Source organism: Eurosta solidaginis, chromosome 2, assembly GCF_040869045.1.
Source record: "Eurosta solidaginis isolate ZX-2024a chromosome 2, ASM4086904v1, whole genome shotgun sequence".
Lineage (NCBI taxonomy): Eukaryota > Metazoa > Arthropoda > Insecta > Diptera > Tephritidae > Eurosta > Eurosta solidaginis.
Window position 1 is genome coordinate 9,993,818 of NC_090320.1, and position 20,633 is coordinate 10,014,450.

General features: G+C 34.1%; 1 protein-coding gene across 6 annotated transcripts in view; it reads right to left on the reverse strand.

Annotated features, from left to right (window-relative positions):
* Positions 1-10,089: 10,089 nt before the first annotated feature.
* Positions 10,090-20,633, reverse strand: part of sNPF (short neuropeptide F precursor) — a 257,147-nt gene continuing 246,603 nt past the window's right edge. For all 6 annotated transcript variants that reach the window (XM_067764364.1, XM_067764359.1, XM_067764362.1 and 3 more), the window contains 4 exons: positions 14,851-15,054; positions 14,269-14,747; positions 13,851-14,084; positions 10,090-13,711 (listed from right to left, as the gene is read on the reverse strand). In XM_067764364.1, the coding sequence (XP_067620465.1) occupies positions 13,628-13,711; positions 13,851-14,084; positions 14,269-14,747; positions 14,851-14,944 (891 nt within the window). In that variant the 5' untranslated portion in view covers positions 14,945-15,054 and the 3' untranslated portion in view covers positions 10,090-13,627. The remainder of the gene's footprint in view (positions 13,712-13,850; positions 14,085-14,268; positions 14,748-14,850; positions 15,055-20,633) is intronic.

Below are 20,633 nucleotides of genomic sequence, written 5' to 3' on the forward strand. Positions count from 1 at the left end.
ACCATTCAATGGGCATCGTGACCGAGACAGTAGGCCACTTGAGCGGATTCACTCCGATGTGTGCGGACCAATTGATCCTGTTGCTTGGAATGGATCAAAATATTTCGTATCTTTCATTGATGATTACACGCATTTTGCAATGGTTTACAATGTAAAACATAAGTCGAATGTATTTGAAGTTATGAAAGATTATTAAGCTGTTGTGACTGCGAAGTTTGGTACTTCAATATCAAAGTCCACGTATGATCAAGGACGGGAATACTTATCAAAGGGTCAAGAAAATTGGTATAGGCAGAAAGGAATTCAAATTGAACCAACAGTCACTTATTCACCGCAACAAAATGGCGTCTCAGAACGCTTTAACAGGACGTTGGTGGAAAGAATGAGATGTATGTTAATCGAATCAAATGTGCCAAAAAGAATGTGGTGCGAAGCTGTATATACTGCTGTTTATGTACTAAATCGAATTCCAACAAAGTCGTTGGGTAGTTCTATAACTCCTGCTGAAATGTGATATGGAGTGAAGCCAGATGTAAGCAAACTTAGAGTATTTGGTTGCAAGCCGTATGCTTAGATATCTAGTCAGCAAAGAAAGAAGCTTGATCCGAAGAGCAGCAAGTCAGTGATCGTTAGTTATGCTCCAAAAGGTTATAAACTTTGGAATATAAAAGATCAAAAGTTGTTTATATAGCGAGATGTGAAGTTTGATTAAACAGTTTTTCCATACAAAGAGAAAGTATCCAATGATACAGATAATAAGGAAATACGAATAAGACGAAGCCACGAGCAAGAAGGGGAAAGTGAAAATTATGTACCCGTGCCAGAAGAGGTGTGCAATAGTAGCATTCAAAACGAATTTTCCGATGAAGAAGAAGCTATTGAAGAAAATGATGAAGCTAAAGATATCTTTGAGGATGCGGTAAACGAAGCTGATGATGTGTTAAACGATACTGAAGATACAGCGGGTCCTTCTACAGAAAATATTCCCCGTTGCCACATGCGACGGAGTCTGAAGAGGAGACGCTTCTCGCCTCCAGTCAGGAGACGATTACCAGCGCTGGCGGTAGTACCATCCACAGTACACCAAAGGCTCAATCAGTACCAACAACAACAGTAAAAAAGTTCCAAATGGGTACCAACCACAGCACCCAGGGACCAAGTTCCAACCCTAAAGAGGCTGGTGGTACCAACCATAGTACACATAGTACACAGGCCTCCAAAGGAAAGAAGAGGAAAAAACGTCAAGGACAGATTAGTCGTAACAGGTAGCAGCGAGCGCTGTATACTCTACGGAGAATACAAAGAGGCGAGATCGCAAGCGGTTCTGTTGACGTCGCATCTCTCACATCGGTTGTGGAGGAGTACGAACGCTTCCAAAGGGAGCATCCGACTCCTCAACAACCTAGACAACCAAGCTAGGCTGCGGACGTTTCTCAAAAGAGAAATAGCTCCGGCCATGACCTCCTTATTTCCACTCTTGTAAATTGGAACTACTGATCCGATTTTCAACTCTTCTGGATACTGACCACTTTGAAAACATTCGTTAATGAACTTTGATAACATACCAGACTATTCTTCTTTATATTTTTTTTACCAATATGACTGAAATGCCATCCGGACCATTGGCCGAATTTGGGTTAAGGGTAGTGATTGCATCTCTTACTTCTTAGAAATCACACTGACTTAAAACAAAAGGATGTGTTATTCCATCTACAGGCTCAGGGGAGTACTCAAAATTTCCTGGCTTTTTTATAATATTGTAACGAATGTTAGCAGCACTGAGCGATGCTATCGTCTCTAAGCCGATGCTAAGCAGTGACGTGAATTCACATCCATAGATCAATCATTATGTATCTACATAAACGAAACAATAATTGCGTCTACACATATGTACCATGTACGTATACGAGCAGCGGAGAGTCAATGCACAAACACATGCATATATCTGAGATACTCCTGAAAGTATGCAATGAGAAAAAAACTATAAAATCGTGCAATTGTAGTTACAGCTGAGAAGTTTGAGAGCTGCTGGACTAGTAGATTCTGGAAGCGCTTAGAAGATGCGAACGTTGAAATCCGAGAGTATAAAAGGCGGCAATTGTAGAGGCGCTGGAATTCAGTTTGATTTGAGATTTCGATTAAGACGCTATCTAGCGAGCAAGAGCAGTATTATTTTGAATAATAGAGTTTCATTTGAGCTATCAATCAGTTTGGTTATTAAGCAAGCTATTCTTTGCAAAATTTGAGTGTTATTGTGAAGTACTTTAATAAAGGCCATTTTGCATTATTAAATATTGGAGTTATTTATTCAACAGTTTAGTGATTCGAACTTAGCAGAAGGGCAAATAAGAGGATTTGCAAGTAAATTCGTTACAATATGTATAAAATAATGATGAAAAGCATCTGCTATTTCCGTTGGTGTTGTAAGAACTTTATCATTATAATCTATTTGCGTGATAGCTAGAGGCGATACATTAGTTTGTCCATATATATGCTGATTTAAAACTCCACGTCTTGGCACTGGATTGGATATTATTTTCAATTTGTCTCCCATAAAATTGCCTTCGCGCATTATAAATTTTATTACGTGCTTGAATACCTAAACATATTTTCAAAATATAAGTTATTAATATATCTCTTCTTTAATTTGTAATATTTGTTTTTTTCTTTAATTGCGGCTAAAATTTCGTTATTTAACCACGGGTTCTTAACATTTTTATTCGTTTTTTTATACACTTAGTGCATTTTTCAATGCTGCTATATAGCTGTGTATGAAATCTGGTGGACTGCCACACAAAAAAGAAGCTACATCAAAAAATAAGAGGTATGCAGGCTATCAGTGCTTAGCATTACGGGAGCCCTGAAAATATTCCGACGGCTGTTGTGTATTTCATTCTGCACATTCCCCCTGCTGACATAGTGGCCAAGATCATAGCGTCTCGGGGCAGCTTGAGCGCAGAACATATAGCCATAGTAGTATAACTCTTAGAACCACAAAAGAGGTGGCTGGTTGGCGCAAGGGTGGTGAAATAGCGGACGAGGCGATACACGTGTACACCAATGGTTCCAAAGCAGAGTCTGCGGTAAACTGTACCGATCCGGAAATAAATAGATCCTACAAGCTGTCAGATCCCTGTAGCGTTTTTTAGGTGGAAGTAGTAGCCGTAACCAAAGCATTAAAAACAAGAAAGAAAGTAGCTCGAACTGCCGCCGCGTCAAGTTTAATAATGACAGTCAATTAAGGAAGGTGCACCCCTTCCCCCTTGTCTAATAAAATGAACGGACAACTTTCTGAATGGTCAGCAAACGTCAGTTCAATTTAGAAACAAAACCCTAAACACTTTTACATAACGATGCTCGCTTTTCCCCCAGGAGTTCCCATTGCAATCGGTTGACTAAGCCCCACCTCCTAAAGGGAGCACTATGATGAGTTTCGGCCCCTACCAGCTCAGCCGTTTGATACAGATAAGCATAATGAGTCCCTAAGCCTAATATACGCTGAGTCGGTAAGTACCTTCGTTAGGTCGCGCCCGCTGATCCCCGTTATAAGTATACATTATCGAACCCAGAAAAGGAAAGTAGACTACCAATAGCGACACGAGTTACTCTGACCCAACTTCGTTCTGGGTACTGCAAAAATTCTTACTGGACCAGAATCTACCTCGACATATGTAATGTATGTCCGCAGGTGATATGTCTCCACATGACACCAACATTCTTTTCAATTGTAATGTGGAACCTACGCCTCTAACAGCAACTTCCCTATGGCCTACCCCTGCTGAAACTGCTAGTTTCCTTGGACACTCCTGTTAGAGGACTGTGATAACATTTTTTGAGTGGTTTCACATATTGAATGGGCCGAAGGACTGTTAACACAACAACAACAGTGTGAAATGCTCACCGCCTATTTGACCTTTTAAGCCTCGTAAGTTTATCCGATATGTTCCATTGCAGTTTAAATATTTAATCGCTCCACAAAGTTATTGTTCTATTTGACTTCGGTAATAAATAGAAAAGTTTATAAAATTAGCTTGTGACATTACTCTACTCCATTGCCAACACCATCTGAATGCTCATTTTCATTTCATTCATTCTATTATTCTAACACAAAGTTAGTTCAAGCTATTCCAAACGTTATATGATATTTGAAGTTGAGAGTGTTAAATGTGCCTTTGTTTAAGTTAAACATAAATATGTGGTTGTAAAACGTATCCGAAGTATTTATGTAGAATGCAGAACGAGCACTACGATAAGTGCATGCAAATTTATTGTAAAACATGCAACTGTACATCTCTTATGCTGCAGCGCCCAGAGCACAAACGGCGGGACGAACTGTAGTTCAAGGAAGTAGAGCTATTATTATTATTATTATTATAATTTATTAACATTATTAAAATAAATTAACAAATTCATATGTCTAATGAGCATTAGCTGCCAGGGCTATCCGCTCGATGAGAATTAGTTATATCGATTTTTTTTTGATTTTTTTTGTAAGCTTTAAAGTAATGTTAGATATGTCCTTTATTGGCTTTGACGAAGTTATTGATTGAAGTTATGTTCACTTTCGTGGTTAATTTTTGTAGATCAATCCAGTTGCTTTTTAGGTAGCGTCTTCTGGTTTCTTCCAGGTCAGGGCATTCCATGAATATGTGTTTTAATGTTAGATCCGTTTGACAGAATGGGCAAGATGGTTTTGGTTCTCCAGATATGAGGTATTGGTGCATGTGAAGTGCGTGACCAAGGCGAATACGTGAAAAAGTTTTTATGTGCCCTTTGGGTATATCTTTTGGATAATTTGAGGTTTCCGGGATTAGGTTAATGCTGCTGTAGGGGTGGTGGTGGCAGTATAGCAATTCTTGCGTGCGTTTATGGCGTAGATGATTTAAAATGAATCGACGACTATTTCCTTTCTCTATGATGTTGCAAGTCGTTAAAGGTGCCATAAGTACTGATTTAGCGACTAGGTCTGCTGCGTCATTGCCGGCGATACCTACATGTCCAGGTATCCATAATAGCCTGATTGTTTGCTCATTATCGATTGGCATATCTCTTATTTTGTTTATTGGGTTTGAGTTAGGGATTCGATTTTGGACTGCTTTAAGAACCGAAGCACTGTCGGTGCAAATAAGAATCTTAGAGACTTTTTCTTCCGCCATCGTAATTGCGTTATAGATAGCGATGGCTTCTGCTGTGAACGAAGATGGGGTTTCTGAAAGGGTTTGCATTCTTAAGATGAGACCTTTTGTGTCGAAGACGGCATAACTGGACGGAGTGTTGTTAGTTTTTGAACCGTCTGTATACCAGAGAAACCCTTCTGCCGCTTGATAATAGGCTTTGCGTTCCTGGAATTTTTGGCGGAATTCGGCGTCGGTGGTGTAACTCTTTTTTTGTGTAGATAAACTAAGATCGCAGGATATTTTTTTAATGGCCCAAGGGGGTTTGCTGCTTGGTAATTTTCGCCAGTCCAGGATAGTCCCAGTTTGCTTGCGGTGTCAAGGACTAAAACCAAGGTAGATGGTATTCTCGGCGTTTTATTATTAAGAATTATGGAAGATATGTCCTCATCGATGACCGAGGTTGAACAGAAAGTTACCTTTGGTACCAGCCTAGTATGAATATCGTTTGTTCTATCCTCTAATGAAGGTAAACCAGCTTCTATCAGGATGTTTTTATTGGTGTTGTTCGGAAGACGAAGACGGATGCCCTTGCTCCCTGGTGATAAATGGAGCTAAAGATATTCAGCGTTGATAGAGCTAATTTAAGAGATTTCTAATGGAAGTACCTTTCAAATTTTTGGAAAAAGGTTAAGAAGAGCGACGAAAAGGACCATATTAACGGCCTTTCACCTATCAACAGCGTTCGACATGTAAAACCAAGCAACCATTCCAAAGGACATCGAAAATCCAGTATTTTACTTCAAGTTCAGTTCATGAATCCTGTGAAATGATGCCTCTTCTACCTGCGGTTAAATTTTTATTACGCAATTTCCTTTCGTCTATTACTGTGGCTGAATGGTGTTGGCTTTGGGGTCGATTTTTATGACAAATACGATACCCGCCCCGCCATTACATCAAAATAACGTTTGGCGACTTCTACACCAAACGAAGCAAGGAATATGTCTTTCGCCCTACAGTCGGAAAAATCAGTTAACGAGTTGAGGTCGGTTGATTCCCCCGGAGTACCGGGTTTCGATCGAAGGAAACGAAACCACATGGATCAAATTGATTCTCACCATTATCTTGTGGCAGGCAAAACACGCGGCTTCCGCGGAGAAGCTGCCCATGAAACATATACATACCTGATTATGTTACGCCCGCGACTGTGACGGGTTGGCAATGTTCGCGTTGCTGGAGAAGGTAATTCTAGCAGGAAATCTAAACCGCAATGTTGCAATATTTTATAAGAGTATACTATTGCTGGCTTTTCTGGCCGGGATAAACGGGAAAATTGGTCTTTGCGGTGAACGGGGGAAAAAGAAAGCATTTGCTTCATCAAAGAACGACAGGTATGAATTCGAAATTCTGAAGGATTTCAACTACTTTCTTACCCGTCACTCTTGCCGACAAGTAAATTCCTCTCTCCACGAACAAAATTCACACATAAGTCTTTCATCATGTCCTGATGGCGGCTCGAAACCATGGCTAGTGTCGGGAGAAGATGGACTGGCCCTTAAAAAGATTTATGATCCTACAATACTTCTGTTCAATTAGTATTTTAACCGAACCCAGTGTCTGGAAACAGAGGAAGTGGTTGACCACTACTATGCAACGGCCAGATCGCCTAGGCGTTTAAGCGCCAATTAATTATGATCATGAATAAACAACGGTATCGAGTTACAAAAGTAATGATATTGTATCATATCGATATTTGTCTGCCCAGCTTACACTCCTACGTTTCCTGTCTTGGTTTCGTTCTCCCAATAAACAAGGAAACATTTTTATAAACAAAAATTTTTTTTAATAACTAAATGACTCGAGCCTCGGGAGATAGTTGTTGGCTCAATGGATCTTGTTCATCTCGCGCGTGGTGTATGCAATAAATACTCGTTAAATCTAACTTGCCGAACTTTTTTCACACCCTCATAAAGTGTGAACAAAAGTATAGCAAAAAGTAAATGAGAAACAAGAACAAATCTAAATAATGCTTATTAACCCAGCAGCAAAGCGAAAAACTATTCGCAGTACTAGATGATAGCCTTGTGAGCTGCTGTTGTATTTAGAGCTTGAGGAAACTCCTATGCGCTAGCCATCTACTCCCCCAAGTAGTGTTCCGCTAAACCCCAACCATTGGATTAAGGGAAATATCTGGGCACCTCACATGTGGGTTCCAGTGCCCAGCTGGCATACGGTTTTTCGGAATTTCATACCTACGTGCATGCACAACAAGAGATGCCGAATGCTGGGCGGTAGGACAATCACAGCGAAGTAGGAGTACAGTGAGGGATTCAAGGGGTTGATAATATAGCTTCAAAGCTTCCGAGACATTGGAACTAGGGAGTGGGGGCGGGATCACCTAGAAGGTATGATGTGGCCATATAAATCGTTCCCGAGATGGTCGGGATAGTACCTTAATGGTGCTATGTTACCGGAACGTACCGGATCTATGTATATCAGGCAAAGGACCATCAACATCGATAACACTCCCCAAAACCATCGGGGAGTGTCTTTGTCGTTAATACTACAACAACAACAGTACAGTGAGTCAGACAAGATTCAGAAGATACCGGAAAGCGGTTGTCACGCGGGTTTATTAGCACGAACTGGCTGAGCGAACCTATAGGGTATTTGGAATATCAGTAGCCACTTGTAGTGTGCTTCTAGGAAGGAGGATCTCGGGTCAGCTAAGCAAACGCGGCCACCACCATGATTATGACATATTACCCGTTGAGAATCCGTTCGAGATGGCTGGCCTGCTCAGCTATTCCCGCAAATAAGGCGTATATATCTTATGAATGTGTAAGTCCTCCGTGGAAATTTCAAGGTTGCCGATGCTCACCTTATCAGAAAGTACATATCTCGCAATGCTGGATATAGGTAATGATAAGAAACCAGAGTCGGTATTAGCTAATATGGTATCATAGCCTACGAGTCTAATTTCGACATGATATAGGATTTTAGTAACATACTATGCTACTGACCTAACGGGGTTGGATAGTGGACTGGCGAAGTTCTTTAGGCATTGGTCTAATTTGGACGGTGATTGGAGTCTACTCGACCAGTTCATAGTCTACCGAGACAACGTAGCTACCGCTTACCAGTTGGGATTGTGATTCCTACTAGTTGCTTTGTCAGCAGGCAATACACGACTCCGCTTTATAACTATATATGTATGTACCTACGGCAAATAAACTTGCACATTGTCACATATGCATAAAAGCAACTAAATCAGAGATCGCAAAAAGCTTCTTATGGAAGCGTTACCACACCTACTTTGAAATCCAAAAATAAAAAAAATGGCCACGGAGCTAGTAAGAAGTACACTGTAAAAACTTCGAAAATTCATAAAATAAGATTTTTTTGAATATCTGGATCCTTGCGCCACCTAGCGGCGATTTTTTTCATAGGTCGCCTTCTATTCATGTATGTATTAGGTGTTCTAAATATGAGCAAAATCGGACTACAAATAAGATTTTTTTGAATATCTCGATCCTTGCACCACCTAGCGGCGACTATTTTCCATAGGTCGCTTTATATTTATGTATGTATTATGTGTTCCAAATATGAACCAAATCGGCCAAGAAATACGATTTTTTGAAATATTTCGTTCCATGCGCCACCTATTGGAGTTTTTTCTTCTTATTATTGCATTACATATCATCGAATTCTGAACTATATTCCAAGTTTCAAGCTTGTAGCTTATCGGCAAATTACTTAAATTTCGATTACAAAATTCTGTTCGCTACACAGAGTCAAGCTAAATAAAACCATTTTAAAAACCCGGCTATTATTTATCATATTTTATTAGATAAATGAGTGATAATATTAAATTACCTTCTTACTTCAAACTTTTAACTAATATGTATATTCCATATTCATTCAATTTTTAAGACAAAATAAATTTTTGTCAGTGTATGTCTATTCTTCATTTTGTTTTTTAAAAAAATAGCGACAACCAATCAGCGAGCAGAAATGGCGCTGGCACGTACGCAAACCCTGTCGGAGTTGGTAGCTTTCAAAATTAACGTATCGCATTGTTTTCTTGAATGCATTTAAAAATACTTCTACATGCGTTCAATTAAAATTTTATTTAATTTAAAATTTAATTATTAAATAAATCAAACAAAGCTTCATTGTTTTCGTACAGGTGAACCAAAAATATTACTCTCCGCTGCTTCATTCGCATATTTCCACTAAAGTCTAGACGTTTCGCCTTCTAGAACTACCGTATCTCCTGCTTGGTAATTGAGCTATATGCGTGTGCATGTGTGAGCAACTAACTTCGGCTGATGACATGTGTGTGCGTGAGTTATTCTTCGTCACCTTTTATGTACGTGTGTAAATGTATTAAATTCATGTATTCATGTACGTGAGAGTGGCAGTTCGCTTTATTGTTGTTGTGGCTTAGTGATGCTAAAATTCGCCACAATACTAAGATTTTTAGCGAACATTTCAGGCTAATTTCGAGATAACTTCTGGATGACTTCTGTACGAGAGCCTACCAAAGCGTTGCCTAGGGGTGAGCCCGTGTTGGACAAATTTTCTAAAGTATTTTGAAGTTAAGTTTTTAGGGCTGTTTTGAGTCCTGTGATTTTTTGAAAAAAAAAAAAAAAAAAAACTTTTTAAGGACCGGTGAATATATTCGAACAAGCTATGTTTTTTTTAATATTTGAGATTTATGAAGTGAAATTTCAGAACTAGTGACTCATTTCAAAAGCACTAACGTTTACGGAATCATTTTGCGAACCGAACTCAAGAAAAGTGTGGCATAAATATTTGCCGCTGTGTGTCGCTTCGATGGAGACCATACTTAGAAAGCAAAGCAAGTATTTACTGAGTCTAGGTTGAGCAGAAGGCTCATTTGTCTGCTTCTGTGCCGCTTTGAGTACTCAAATTCGTACTCACTAATTGCCAATATATAAAAAAAAACACATTTTGTGGCTTCGTTCTTTTCTTCTTTATTTTTATATAACTTTTTTGTTTTTGTTTTGATAATCAGTTAAAATTTTGTTTACATTTTTCAGTTTTTATTTTTTAGTTTTCTCTTTGAGTGTGTATAAGTAGCTGCGCTGTGTTGCTTCTTCTCCATTAAATCTAACACTTTCTTCAGCTCATAATCATCAAATATATAAATGTTAGTATGTATGTAAGTAGAAGTATTTTGTTCCGTGTAATTTATTTGGTTTTTTGTTTTACCACACTTTTTTATTACTTTAATTACAAATGCAAAACGCTGCTAAGATGACAGTATTTGCATTGTTTTATTTTTTAAATAAATTAATTTTTATATGTTTGTTTTAATTTTCTTTTAAATATATATTTACATTAATAGGTATACTGTGGTATACTGTTTAATTATTATTATTTTTTTGTTTAAATGAATATGAGTGTATGTATGTATGTGTATACTAATTTTATTATATATTTAATTATTATTATGTAGTGTTTAATGTTTTGCGCTTTGTAATGTGTGTTTGTATAAGTAGAGTAGTTTTTGTTTCTTTATATTTAAATAAACATATTTTTTTAAATTTTGTATACATATTTTTGAAATAGTAATTGCACATTTATATAGGTAATCATGTATGCATATTTAATTGTATTCGTAAAGGATTTAAAAAGTATTTCCAATTTTTAGTAGTGTTTTTAGCAAAAAAAAAGTTTCGAGAAAAAAATATTGACACCAAATTTTCCCAGTCATTATTAATACAAACTTTCTTTTAAAAAATGGTTTTAATACATTTTTGTTTTTATTTTTTGGAAAAATTTAATTTAATTAGCATCAAATAATATTTCAAAACCTGAATTAAAAAAAAAGTTAATAAATAACGCATAAAAAAAATAACATAAAAAGTGTTGGCACATAAATGAACATGCATATGTTTTCAAAAACAATTTCATTTTTATATTTCGTTTCTTTCACATTTTCATTGATGGTGTAAATGAAACAAAAAAAATTTATGGAAACTTTTTACATATTACCAGCGTTTATCAAGTTCAACCGGTTTGAAAATTGATGTAAATTTTACTTTTAATTTTAATTTTACAAATGATTTAATAGTTTCTTTGGGGACCAATTTTTTTCTATACACAATATTTAGGAGTTCTTAAATAGGTTGCTTATAAATTTATTATACATATATATATGTGAGTTATATATAGTTTCCAATATAATAGACTAAGTAATATAGCATATGTTTTTTGTGTTTTGGTTGTTTTTTGTTTTTCAATAAAACAATTTGCTTAAAAATCGCTGCGTTACACGGTCTATTTGTCAATTTGAAACACAAAATAATAAAGATGACTTTCATATAAATATTGTATATAGTATCAAATAAAAAAAAAAATGGTTTTTTTTTTTTTTGCAATGAAAAATAGTAAAAAAAACTGATTTCGTTTTATTAAAATTTGAATAAAAAATACTATAAATTTTGGCAAAACTAAAGAGAATTGTTCCCAATAATCATCTTAGCATCCTCAGGGGTGAACTGCATTTATTTCAATTCATATGCATAACAGATGAAACAACTTACATACAAACAAGCATACATGGATCAATGTCCAACTAAACAACCATATTTGACAAGTGTACCCAAACAAACGGGTACCAACATAATTTTTATAATTTTAATGTAAATTAATTTATATTAAAATATATTGATGACGACGTTTAGTGCAATATGTAAGATAGACATATTAACGTATACAAATATTGTAAGTGCTCGATATATAATTGTGATATTGATTAGTAAGGTTTATATATATTTAATTTCAAATTATGTTTTTTTACATGTTATAATGTTGTTGTTGATTGAAATTGGAAAAATAATTGAAATAAATGCAGTTCACCCCTGAGGATGCTAAGATGATTAGCGAAACGTCGGGTTGTACTAGTGGAGTCTTTTGACTTGCACTACAGCACATATTGGTCAAATAAAGCCTAGTTTTATTAATTAATTTTGGAAAAACGAATTGACCGGCTACAAAAAGATTAAATTTTTTTTATTTTATGTCGTTTTGGTGTATATTTGGATCGTCTATTTCTTATTTCTCAAAAATTTGTTCATTATAAAATATGTAAACATACGTTAGAATTTTTTTATTTTAGATGTCTTTAGAAAAAAAAAAATATAATAACCACAATTTTTTTAAAAATTCGTGTTTAATAAGTATTTTTCTAAATTTATTTTTCCTTGTTTAATACTTTCTTTCAATAGCTCCTGGTTCGCGTATGTCTTAAAAAATTTTTTTTTTCAAATAAAAAAAAATTGAATTTTTTTTATAAATATTTTTTTATTAATGAAAACATAAAACCTTTTATGTTATTAACACTAAATGTTTGGAAAAAAAGTGTTTTTTTTTTAATTTAAATTATTAAATGAAAAAAAAAGTATACAAATCTTTAGTTTTTTAAACGTAAAGGGGAACAAAATTTAAAAAGTTTTTAAGGCTAATACTTAATAATTTAAAATTTGTTTTTAATTGTTTTCGAAGTTACAAAGAAAACTTTTGAGATCTAGAGAGACTCCCCGGAATCAGCACAGGTGGTATGAATATTTTAAAATTTGTTTTTTTTTTGTGTAATCGGATGTACTCTCAAAAGTTTGAGAAGTCCGTATTTCGTTATAAAAAAAATTGTATCCCAGAAAAATGTAGTATGTTTCCGAAAAAAAATACGATTTAAAACGGTTTCTCGTTTTTGAAAATGCAATTATGTATTTTTTAAATTTTAATGAATTATTATCACAAAATAAATATTTTTAGGATCATGGATCAACCTTGAGACCTTAACAACAATTTTTGTCAATATTATTGTTATGCTCATTTTGAATTTTGCTCATTTTCTGAGCTGTAAATATTTAAGTACATATTCACTGTAAGGAAAAAAAAATGATTTTCAAAAATTTTAAATGAATAAGATTAAAAAATTACAATGCTCAAGATTTCACTTTTACTTTATTAATATTTTAGACCTTAATACATCCGGAGTAAAAGAAACAAAAAATATTTTAAACAGACACGATTTTATTAACACAAAATTGTACAAAAAATATTTTCAACAAAATTTTCTACAAAAAATTGGTTTAGATAAATGAATAATAATAAAGAGATAAATGTTTACAAAATATACAAAAAATAAAAAATGCCTGAAAAATAAATATTATAAAAAATTTAAACAATATAAAAACGACTTTTATTATAATTTATTTATTTTTGTTTTATTTTACAAAATTTTTTTTTAACAAAATAAATATCATAACTTAAAAAAATATTGTTTTCGCTAAAAATTTTGTTATTAATATGGAAATAATTTTCACAGTATGTAGTTTTTCGCAACATTGCAAAACATTAAACAATTTCTTGCTCCATTTCTCTGTTGCCTTTGCCTTTTTGCTGTTTTTGTTTTAAATAGTTGATCGCTAATTGTTGTACTCAGACTCCTCAAACATCGAATTCAAAATAAAAACAATTTAGTTTTTAGTTTGCGTTTGTTGATATTCTGCACCAATACCAGCATCCTTGTTTAAATTACCAATATTCTGTGTAGTACCTGCCTGTAGGGGAAAAAATATATTTTTTAAATTAAAATGTAATAATTATAATAAAATTTACTAACAAAAATGCCCCGAAATAATTTGTTCCCACATATTTAACATTATGTTTAAGCTTATTAAAATTTCCTCACTTATTTACCTCTTGTGTTTCGGCCACACCACCGGTGCTACGCCCAAATCGTAGTCGCAGAGGGGCTGGTTTGCGTGCTTCACGTTCAAATTCTTCATTGTTATTGATAGGACCCATTACTTCATCGTTCAAATTTTCAGGTTCATATTGCTGGCGTAGTGAGAGCAAGATATTGCGCAATTTTTTAGAGGTCAATAGGTAGTCTAAAAGTTCATCAGTTTGTTGTTGTTGCTGACGGGCATGCTGTGAAAGAAAGTACTTTATTAATAAAATCTTATATTTTGCAAGGTTCGACTTCAGATCTGTTATCATTTTCTCATGGCAATACAAAGTATTCTCCGGCATACAAGTAAGTAGAGATATCAATTTTAAACCCAAAGGCAAAAACTACACTTCCACACTTCTAACACATACACATTTCACTTACCTCCAATTCATTATCCACATTGTTTTGCATATTCGATAAACTGCGACCGAATCGTAAACGTTGTGGCTTGCGCATGACACGTTCAAAAGCATTCTCATACAAATCTTCTGGATATTCATCAGCAAAATAAGCAGGCGCATCCTCTACATCAGTAAACGCACCATTAGCACTTCCACCAGCAGTGCCAGTACCCAAACTATTCATCAGAACATCTAATTCACTATGTAATGGCATGTTAGGATCACTGCGACGTCCAAAACGTAAACGCAGAGAAGGGGAACGTATTGGCTTTTGATTTACATCACCAAACCAACGTTTCTCAGCTGCAGGCATAAACATATCCGGATCACTGCGGCGACCAAAACGCAAACGTAACGATGGTGAACGTTGAGCTTTTCGTTCGACCTGATGATTGGGAAAGACAACAGGGCCGGCATATTCACGTTGCAACAAATTATCGTACAAATTGTTAATAGCGCCTAGAGTGTATGCACAAAAAAGAAAACAAATAAAGTAGATTATGCAAAAAGTGGTAAACATAGCTATGTGTAATTAAAATTTCAAAATGTTGCGTATACGCACTGTTGTCCGGTATGATGGCGTTGCTTTGTTGGCAAAGTATGGCGCTTAAGCAGATGAATGCGACAGCATTTAATAAATGATGTGGTGTAAGCATATTGTTGTTGTTTTTGGTAGGTTTTGTTCCTTTGTTGATAGCACGTTTGCTTTTGTTGCTTGCGCTGTTAATTTTGGCTGACACTTTTTCAACGGCTAATCACTTCTTGCCTGCAAGTGAATAGAGTGAGGGGGAAAGAAGATGAAACAGAGAATTAAAAAACTATTTTTTGATCTACAAACAGCTCTAAAAACATTAAAATTAAATTCTAATTTATTAATTATTAATGTTTTTATTTCAAAGAATTAAGCACCGTTTCAAGTTTGTCTTGTAATTGGAACTGAAAAAGTTTATATTATCCTCTATCCAGAATGTATATGAAAATGTCATATTTCACATTTCATTTTTGGAATCCAATATAAAGAACTTGAAGCTTTTTGAATTTATATCACTTACACTAATGATCCAAATGTATCTACATTACGGTGGGTCAAATTGTATGGGGAAAAAAAACTTTAGGTGCACATCCAGTTTCTGAATCTATGGGTCATACTGCGTAATATTGTCCATGGGACCATAGGTCTGAAATGAATTCCGAGCTTCCCTAATTTTGCTAATTTGGGATATACATTTTTCTAACAAAATTAGGGTCCCATGGACAATATTACTCAGTATGACCCATAGATTCAGAAACTGGATGTGCCTTTTCAACAATAAAATGCACCCACCCTAATGGACATACAAAAAATTTACGTATCAATGTATACAAGGCTGCACTTAAGATAACATCACTTGAACACCATTCACATGCATTTTCAAATCGACACACATATGCAGCTACATATATATACAAGTCTTTATTTACATATATATGAAGTACATACTTTGAAATACACCAGTTGCTTAACACCATTTTCTTGCTTTTCACTGTTTAAACATTTCAAAATGTATGTTTTATGTTCACTTTTAGTTTTGTTAAGTGCTGACATCATTTTACGCCCTAACGCCTAAGTGTGAGCTACATATTTCCATTTGTTATTATTTAATTTGAATATTTTACAAAGCTTTAAGCTGAAGTGATTTGACGCATTTCAGTATCTATTTCCTAGATGCCGACCTATCAATCGCCGAAGGCTTGTATTGGCCAAAAGAATCGGAGCTGCATTTTTGGACCGATTAAATAAGCAGACCAAACTTAAAAAAGTACATACCCAGAAATGAGGTAATACGCTTTGAAAGGTCTGCGGTCGTTAAATCTGAATACCGAATCAGATTTTTAATTTTGGTTCTTGTTCTCGAGATATCCTTACATAGAGACATCAAAATTTTTTATTGACTGCATCCAATAATAATATTTCTACGAAAACAAATTTTCATTCAAAATATTCATTTACCACATGTGTAGCACACTTGCAGGCAAACTTTTTTATATTGGATTTGGTGTTGTGTAGCAGAAGAACATGTTTTTGGTACTTTCAGGTAAAAATTTCTCAAAAACCAGAACCAATTTAAAAATACTTAAATCTGATTCATGCTCAACGTTCCATAAACCTTTAGAAAAGTGTAGGCTCATTTACGAGTCTTAGATATGATATTTGCTCCCCGGCTGATCAATAGGCATCGGCACCGCTCGAGCACTACTAAGTACATAGAATCATATGCGTACTTTCAGCACTTTGAGGAAAAGGGCGAGAGTGAAAAATCACTGTCGCCGTTATGAATTGGCTACGTGCAATGAACAAACATTGTTCATAGAAACACTTACAGCAGAAAACGGTAATCTGTGCAGAAATGGCAAGCTTTGTATAGAACAATCAGCATTCTCGATATGTTAAATCAATTGGGCCTACAGAACGACTTGGTGATCTTTGTTGAAATTGACTAGGTCCGTATTAATTAGCCCCTTGGTTCTATGCTGCTAAGCCTACCTCAAGGCAACTGTAGAAAATACCAAACTTTCCATCTTATTTTTGACCCCCCAAAAGTGCCAGTTAAAGGATGCTTTAAGTTGAATATCGGAATCAACCGCTATTCGCAGACTGACCCTGGGAAAGTCGTTAACATTAAGGGAGCACTGATTTCAGCTGTTAAGTCGTAGGAATTGATCAGCGGATTTCAAAGAGGTGGACTGAGATTAGCAAAACTCCGTCCCTAAGCGACCAATGGCCGGCAATAAGATTGCCTGATTCATAAACGTTTACGCACATTTCCACGAATATATCGATATAGTGGGAAAAGTCGACAATACTAACTCTCTCGAATGCGAAAATTTTGCTCCTCGGCCCATTCCATTCACCATCACCTGCAGAAGAAGTCACCATAGACGTGGAAAATGTACTACAAAACGATTGCAGAGCTGCAGAATAGTTTTTCGTCTACGCGGAGTTACATTTTGGTGGGATCATCAAAAGCTGATGTAAGAAATCTTACATCCGCTTCGTAATTGTAGCAGCTTGAACAGTGGCTTTACGATGCAGTTAGTGCGAAAACCATGCTTTTGTTTCTCATTACAAACATATATAAAACTGGCATACACGGAAGCCGTTGCCACGACCGAATATTGGCTTGCCTACGTTCCCATTTTATACTGCCTGGGGGTTTGATACCGCCCACTTTTCGAAAGTTTTTATATCTTTAGCAAAATATAGAAATAGAGTGATCACTTAAGCTTATTGTGAAATTGCGTTAAAATCGGTTGAGAGCTTTGGGCCCCTATAAGACATACACACACAATTTCTATTTATAAGGTACAATTTAATAAGAAAAAATAATATATAAACAAAAAATAAAAAATAATAATTTTAAAATAAGATACAGCAAAATGAATTAAAATAAAATATATAACAGTGAAGAAATGAAAAAATCGAATCTGAAGAAAACAAGACTAAATAAAAAAATTCAAAGTTAGAAAATGAAATAAAAGAAACAAATTATAAAAAACAAAATAAAAAGTAAATTTAATGTAATGATTACTTAAAAATAAAAGAAAGTTAAAATAAAGCAAGAAAATTTAGATAAGACTATTAGAATTAATGGGACATGGAAACTTATAAGTTCAATTAAAAAGCAAAGAACAAAAAATTAAAAAAAAATCACGAAATTAAATAGAAATAAATTGATGAATGAACTAAAAATATATATAAAATAAGAAAGCAGAATATACAAAAAAAATATATGATAAAACAAACTAAATAAAAAAGTGTTGTGATATTATAATTAAAGGGAAAAACATATTTAAAAGAAAAGTTAATAAAACACAACAAAAATGTTATATTAAATTAAATTAAGAAAAAATTAATTACAATAAAAATTAAATGATGTTATAGTAAATGATTTAAACATAAAAAACTTAAAACATCAATATCTAAAAAAAAAAATAAAAAAAGTGTAATAAAACGAAAATTCACACTGATGATGGTAAAACGACGAAACCGGTTTGTCTCGAAAGCAAATTTGACAAGGAATGATGAAAAAACGTTCCATTATACATTAACTTTGCACCCGGTCGGATCAACAACAAAACAAAATAAATTGTACAAAAACATTTCAATAAAAAAAAATTAAATATACTTACCAAGTTAAATAAAAGAAAAAACAATAAAATTTAATAATCAAACTAAATCCAATATCTTTATTTAGCTACAGAAATAAAAAAAGTTTATGTATAATAAGGTAAATAAGATTGTTAAATAAAAAAGAAATAGAAAAGAAATAAATGGAAAAAAATAAGTTCAATGAAATAACACAAGAAAAAAAAAAAAAACAAATTTAAAATAAAAATACAAAATAAAAATTAAAAGGATTGTAAATGAATGATTAAAACAGGAAAATTAATTAGATATTTACAGATATAGAAAATAAAAACAAATAAAGCAAAATATAAAAATACATATAAGTAAATTTAAAAAAAAGTTATTAAAATATTATTATTGAAGAACAAACAAAAACGTTAGATTAAACTAGACAAAACAAAAAATCAAAAAAAAAAAAAAGCGAAATAGACATAAACATTTTTACAAATCGAAATTTAACATAAAAATAAGAACATAAACAATTTACAAACAAAAGTAATAGTATTTAAGTAAAATAAGAAAAAATAGGTAATGATTTATATTACCTACGCAATCAATTTTTAAATTCAATTAATGAAAAAATTCGATCGAAGTCACACCTTTATTACTACATAACATACACTGACCATCATCAATTTAGTTCCTCTATTTGCCAAACAACGCGGCTGAGTGACCAATCAGTCAATCTGCCGTTAGATCCAAATGAATGATCAAATATTTACTTCATATACTCTCAATGTAGGTTGGTATTTATCGTCATCAATCGGGCATTGTTTGACATTTGATAGCCAAAGCACACGCCAAACCCCAAAAAGAATAACAAAACAAACACACGCACAGATGCATGGATTTTTGAAAAATAGTACTCATACGCCGTGGCATTCAATACCAAACTGTTGCTTTGATATAGCAAAGCGTATAAAGTGTTAGTGTTTATGGGTATGTATGTATGCATGTGTGTGCACGTATGGATACATTGTTAAGGAAGCATATTTGAACGATGTTTGTCTAAAATAAAAGTGATTTATCATCGGATTTTCGGGTGTGCGAAATTCATTTTGTAATAAACGAATGATGACATAGACATTTTTTTGTTCTTTCACATATACCACGCTTGCTTTGATATGTATGTACATGTACTTGGCTTTGTTAATTTCGTTTGATTTTGGCATATTTTTCAATGTTATTGAAATTCTGTCTGCTAATGTGTTTATACTACATTGGGCTAACAAAGTTGTCAATCATTCATTGGACAGAGATCAACGAAATTTTGTAAAATCGTTACTCAAGCAACGTTTTCATTTACAAGCTCATCGTTTAGAAGCCATATCGAAAGTTTGGCAATTATGTGAAAAATGCTTTGATTTATTGACGAAAGGCTGATTATTGTATAGGCATTTATTTATTTGTACTTAACATAATGGATGTGTTAGAAAATTTCATTGCGTAATTTGAAATTATTTTGTTTGTTTTGGCATCAGCAATAAGAGCTCCAACCTACTAGCTAAAGGCGCATGGTACTGGACCACCATAACTGTTTGGCAAAGCTCACCAATCGAGAAAACCATGCTAAGACACTCCCCATCATTTTTTTTGAGTAGTAAAAAAATTTTACAAAAAAAAAATTTCTTTGAAACTTTTAATTTAAAGCAACGCGGTTTGTCATCGGCTTTTTAAATAAATAAATACAAGGCGAGATAACGTCCGAAGAGGTCGAGCTTCTGCAAGGCAGATGAGTTTTCACTGTGAAGCTTTTCGTGGCCGAAATATAGCCGGAGTGTTTGTCAAAACACTGCCGAGGCGCGACCCCGCTTAAAACCACTTTCTTGTAATAGTAAGAAATTGTTTTTTAAATTTTCTATGTTGCTTTATACGGGAGATGAACACAGGACCTTCGGTGCGGTAGGAGGAGCACGCTACCACAACTCGGCTCCTTATCGGCTTGTTCTCGTCATGGTTACCGATATGTCATGGATTTTATGTAGAAGTTCTATCAATTAACAATCGATAACTTGACGATAATAAATCAAAAACTTTCCGATAACAAATCGATAACTCTTTAATAAATTCGATGAAAAATAATAGATAACAGATCGATACCTTTTTGATAACATATCCATAAATTTTTGAAAACATTTCGATTACAAAAGTAAATCGATAACTTTTCAAAGATAAAC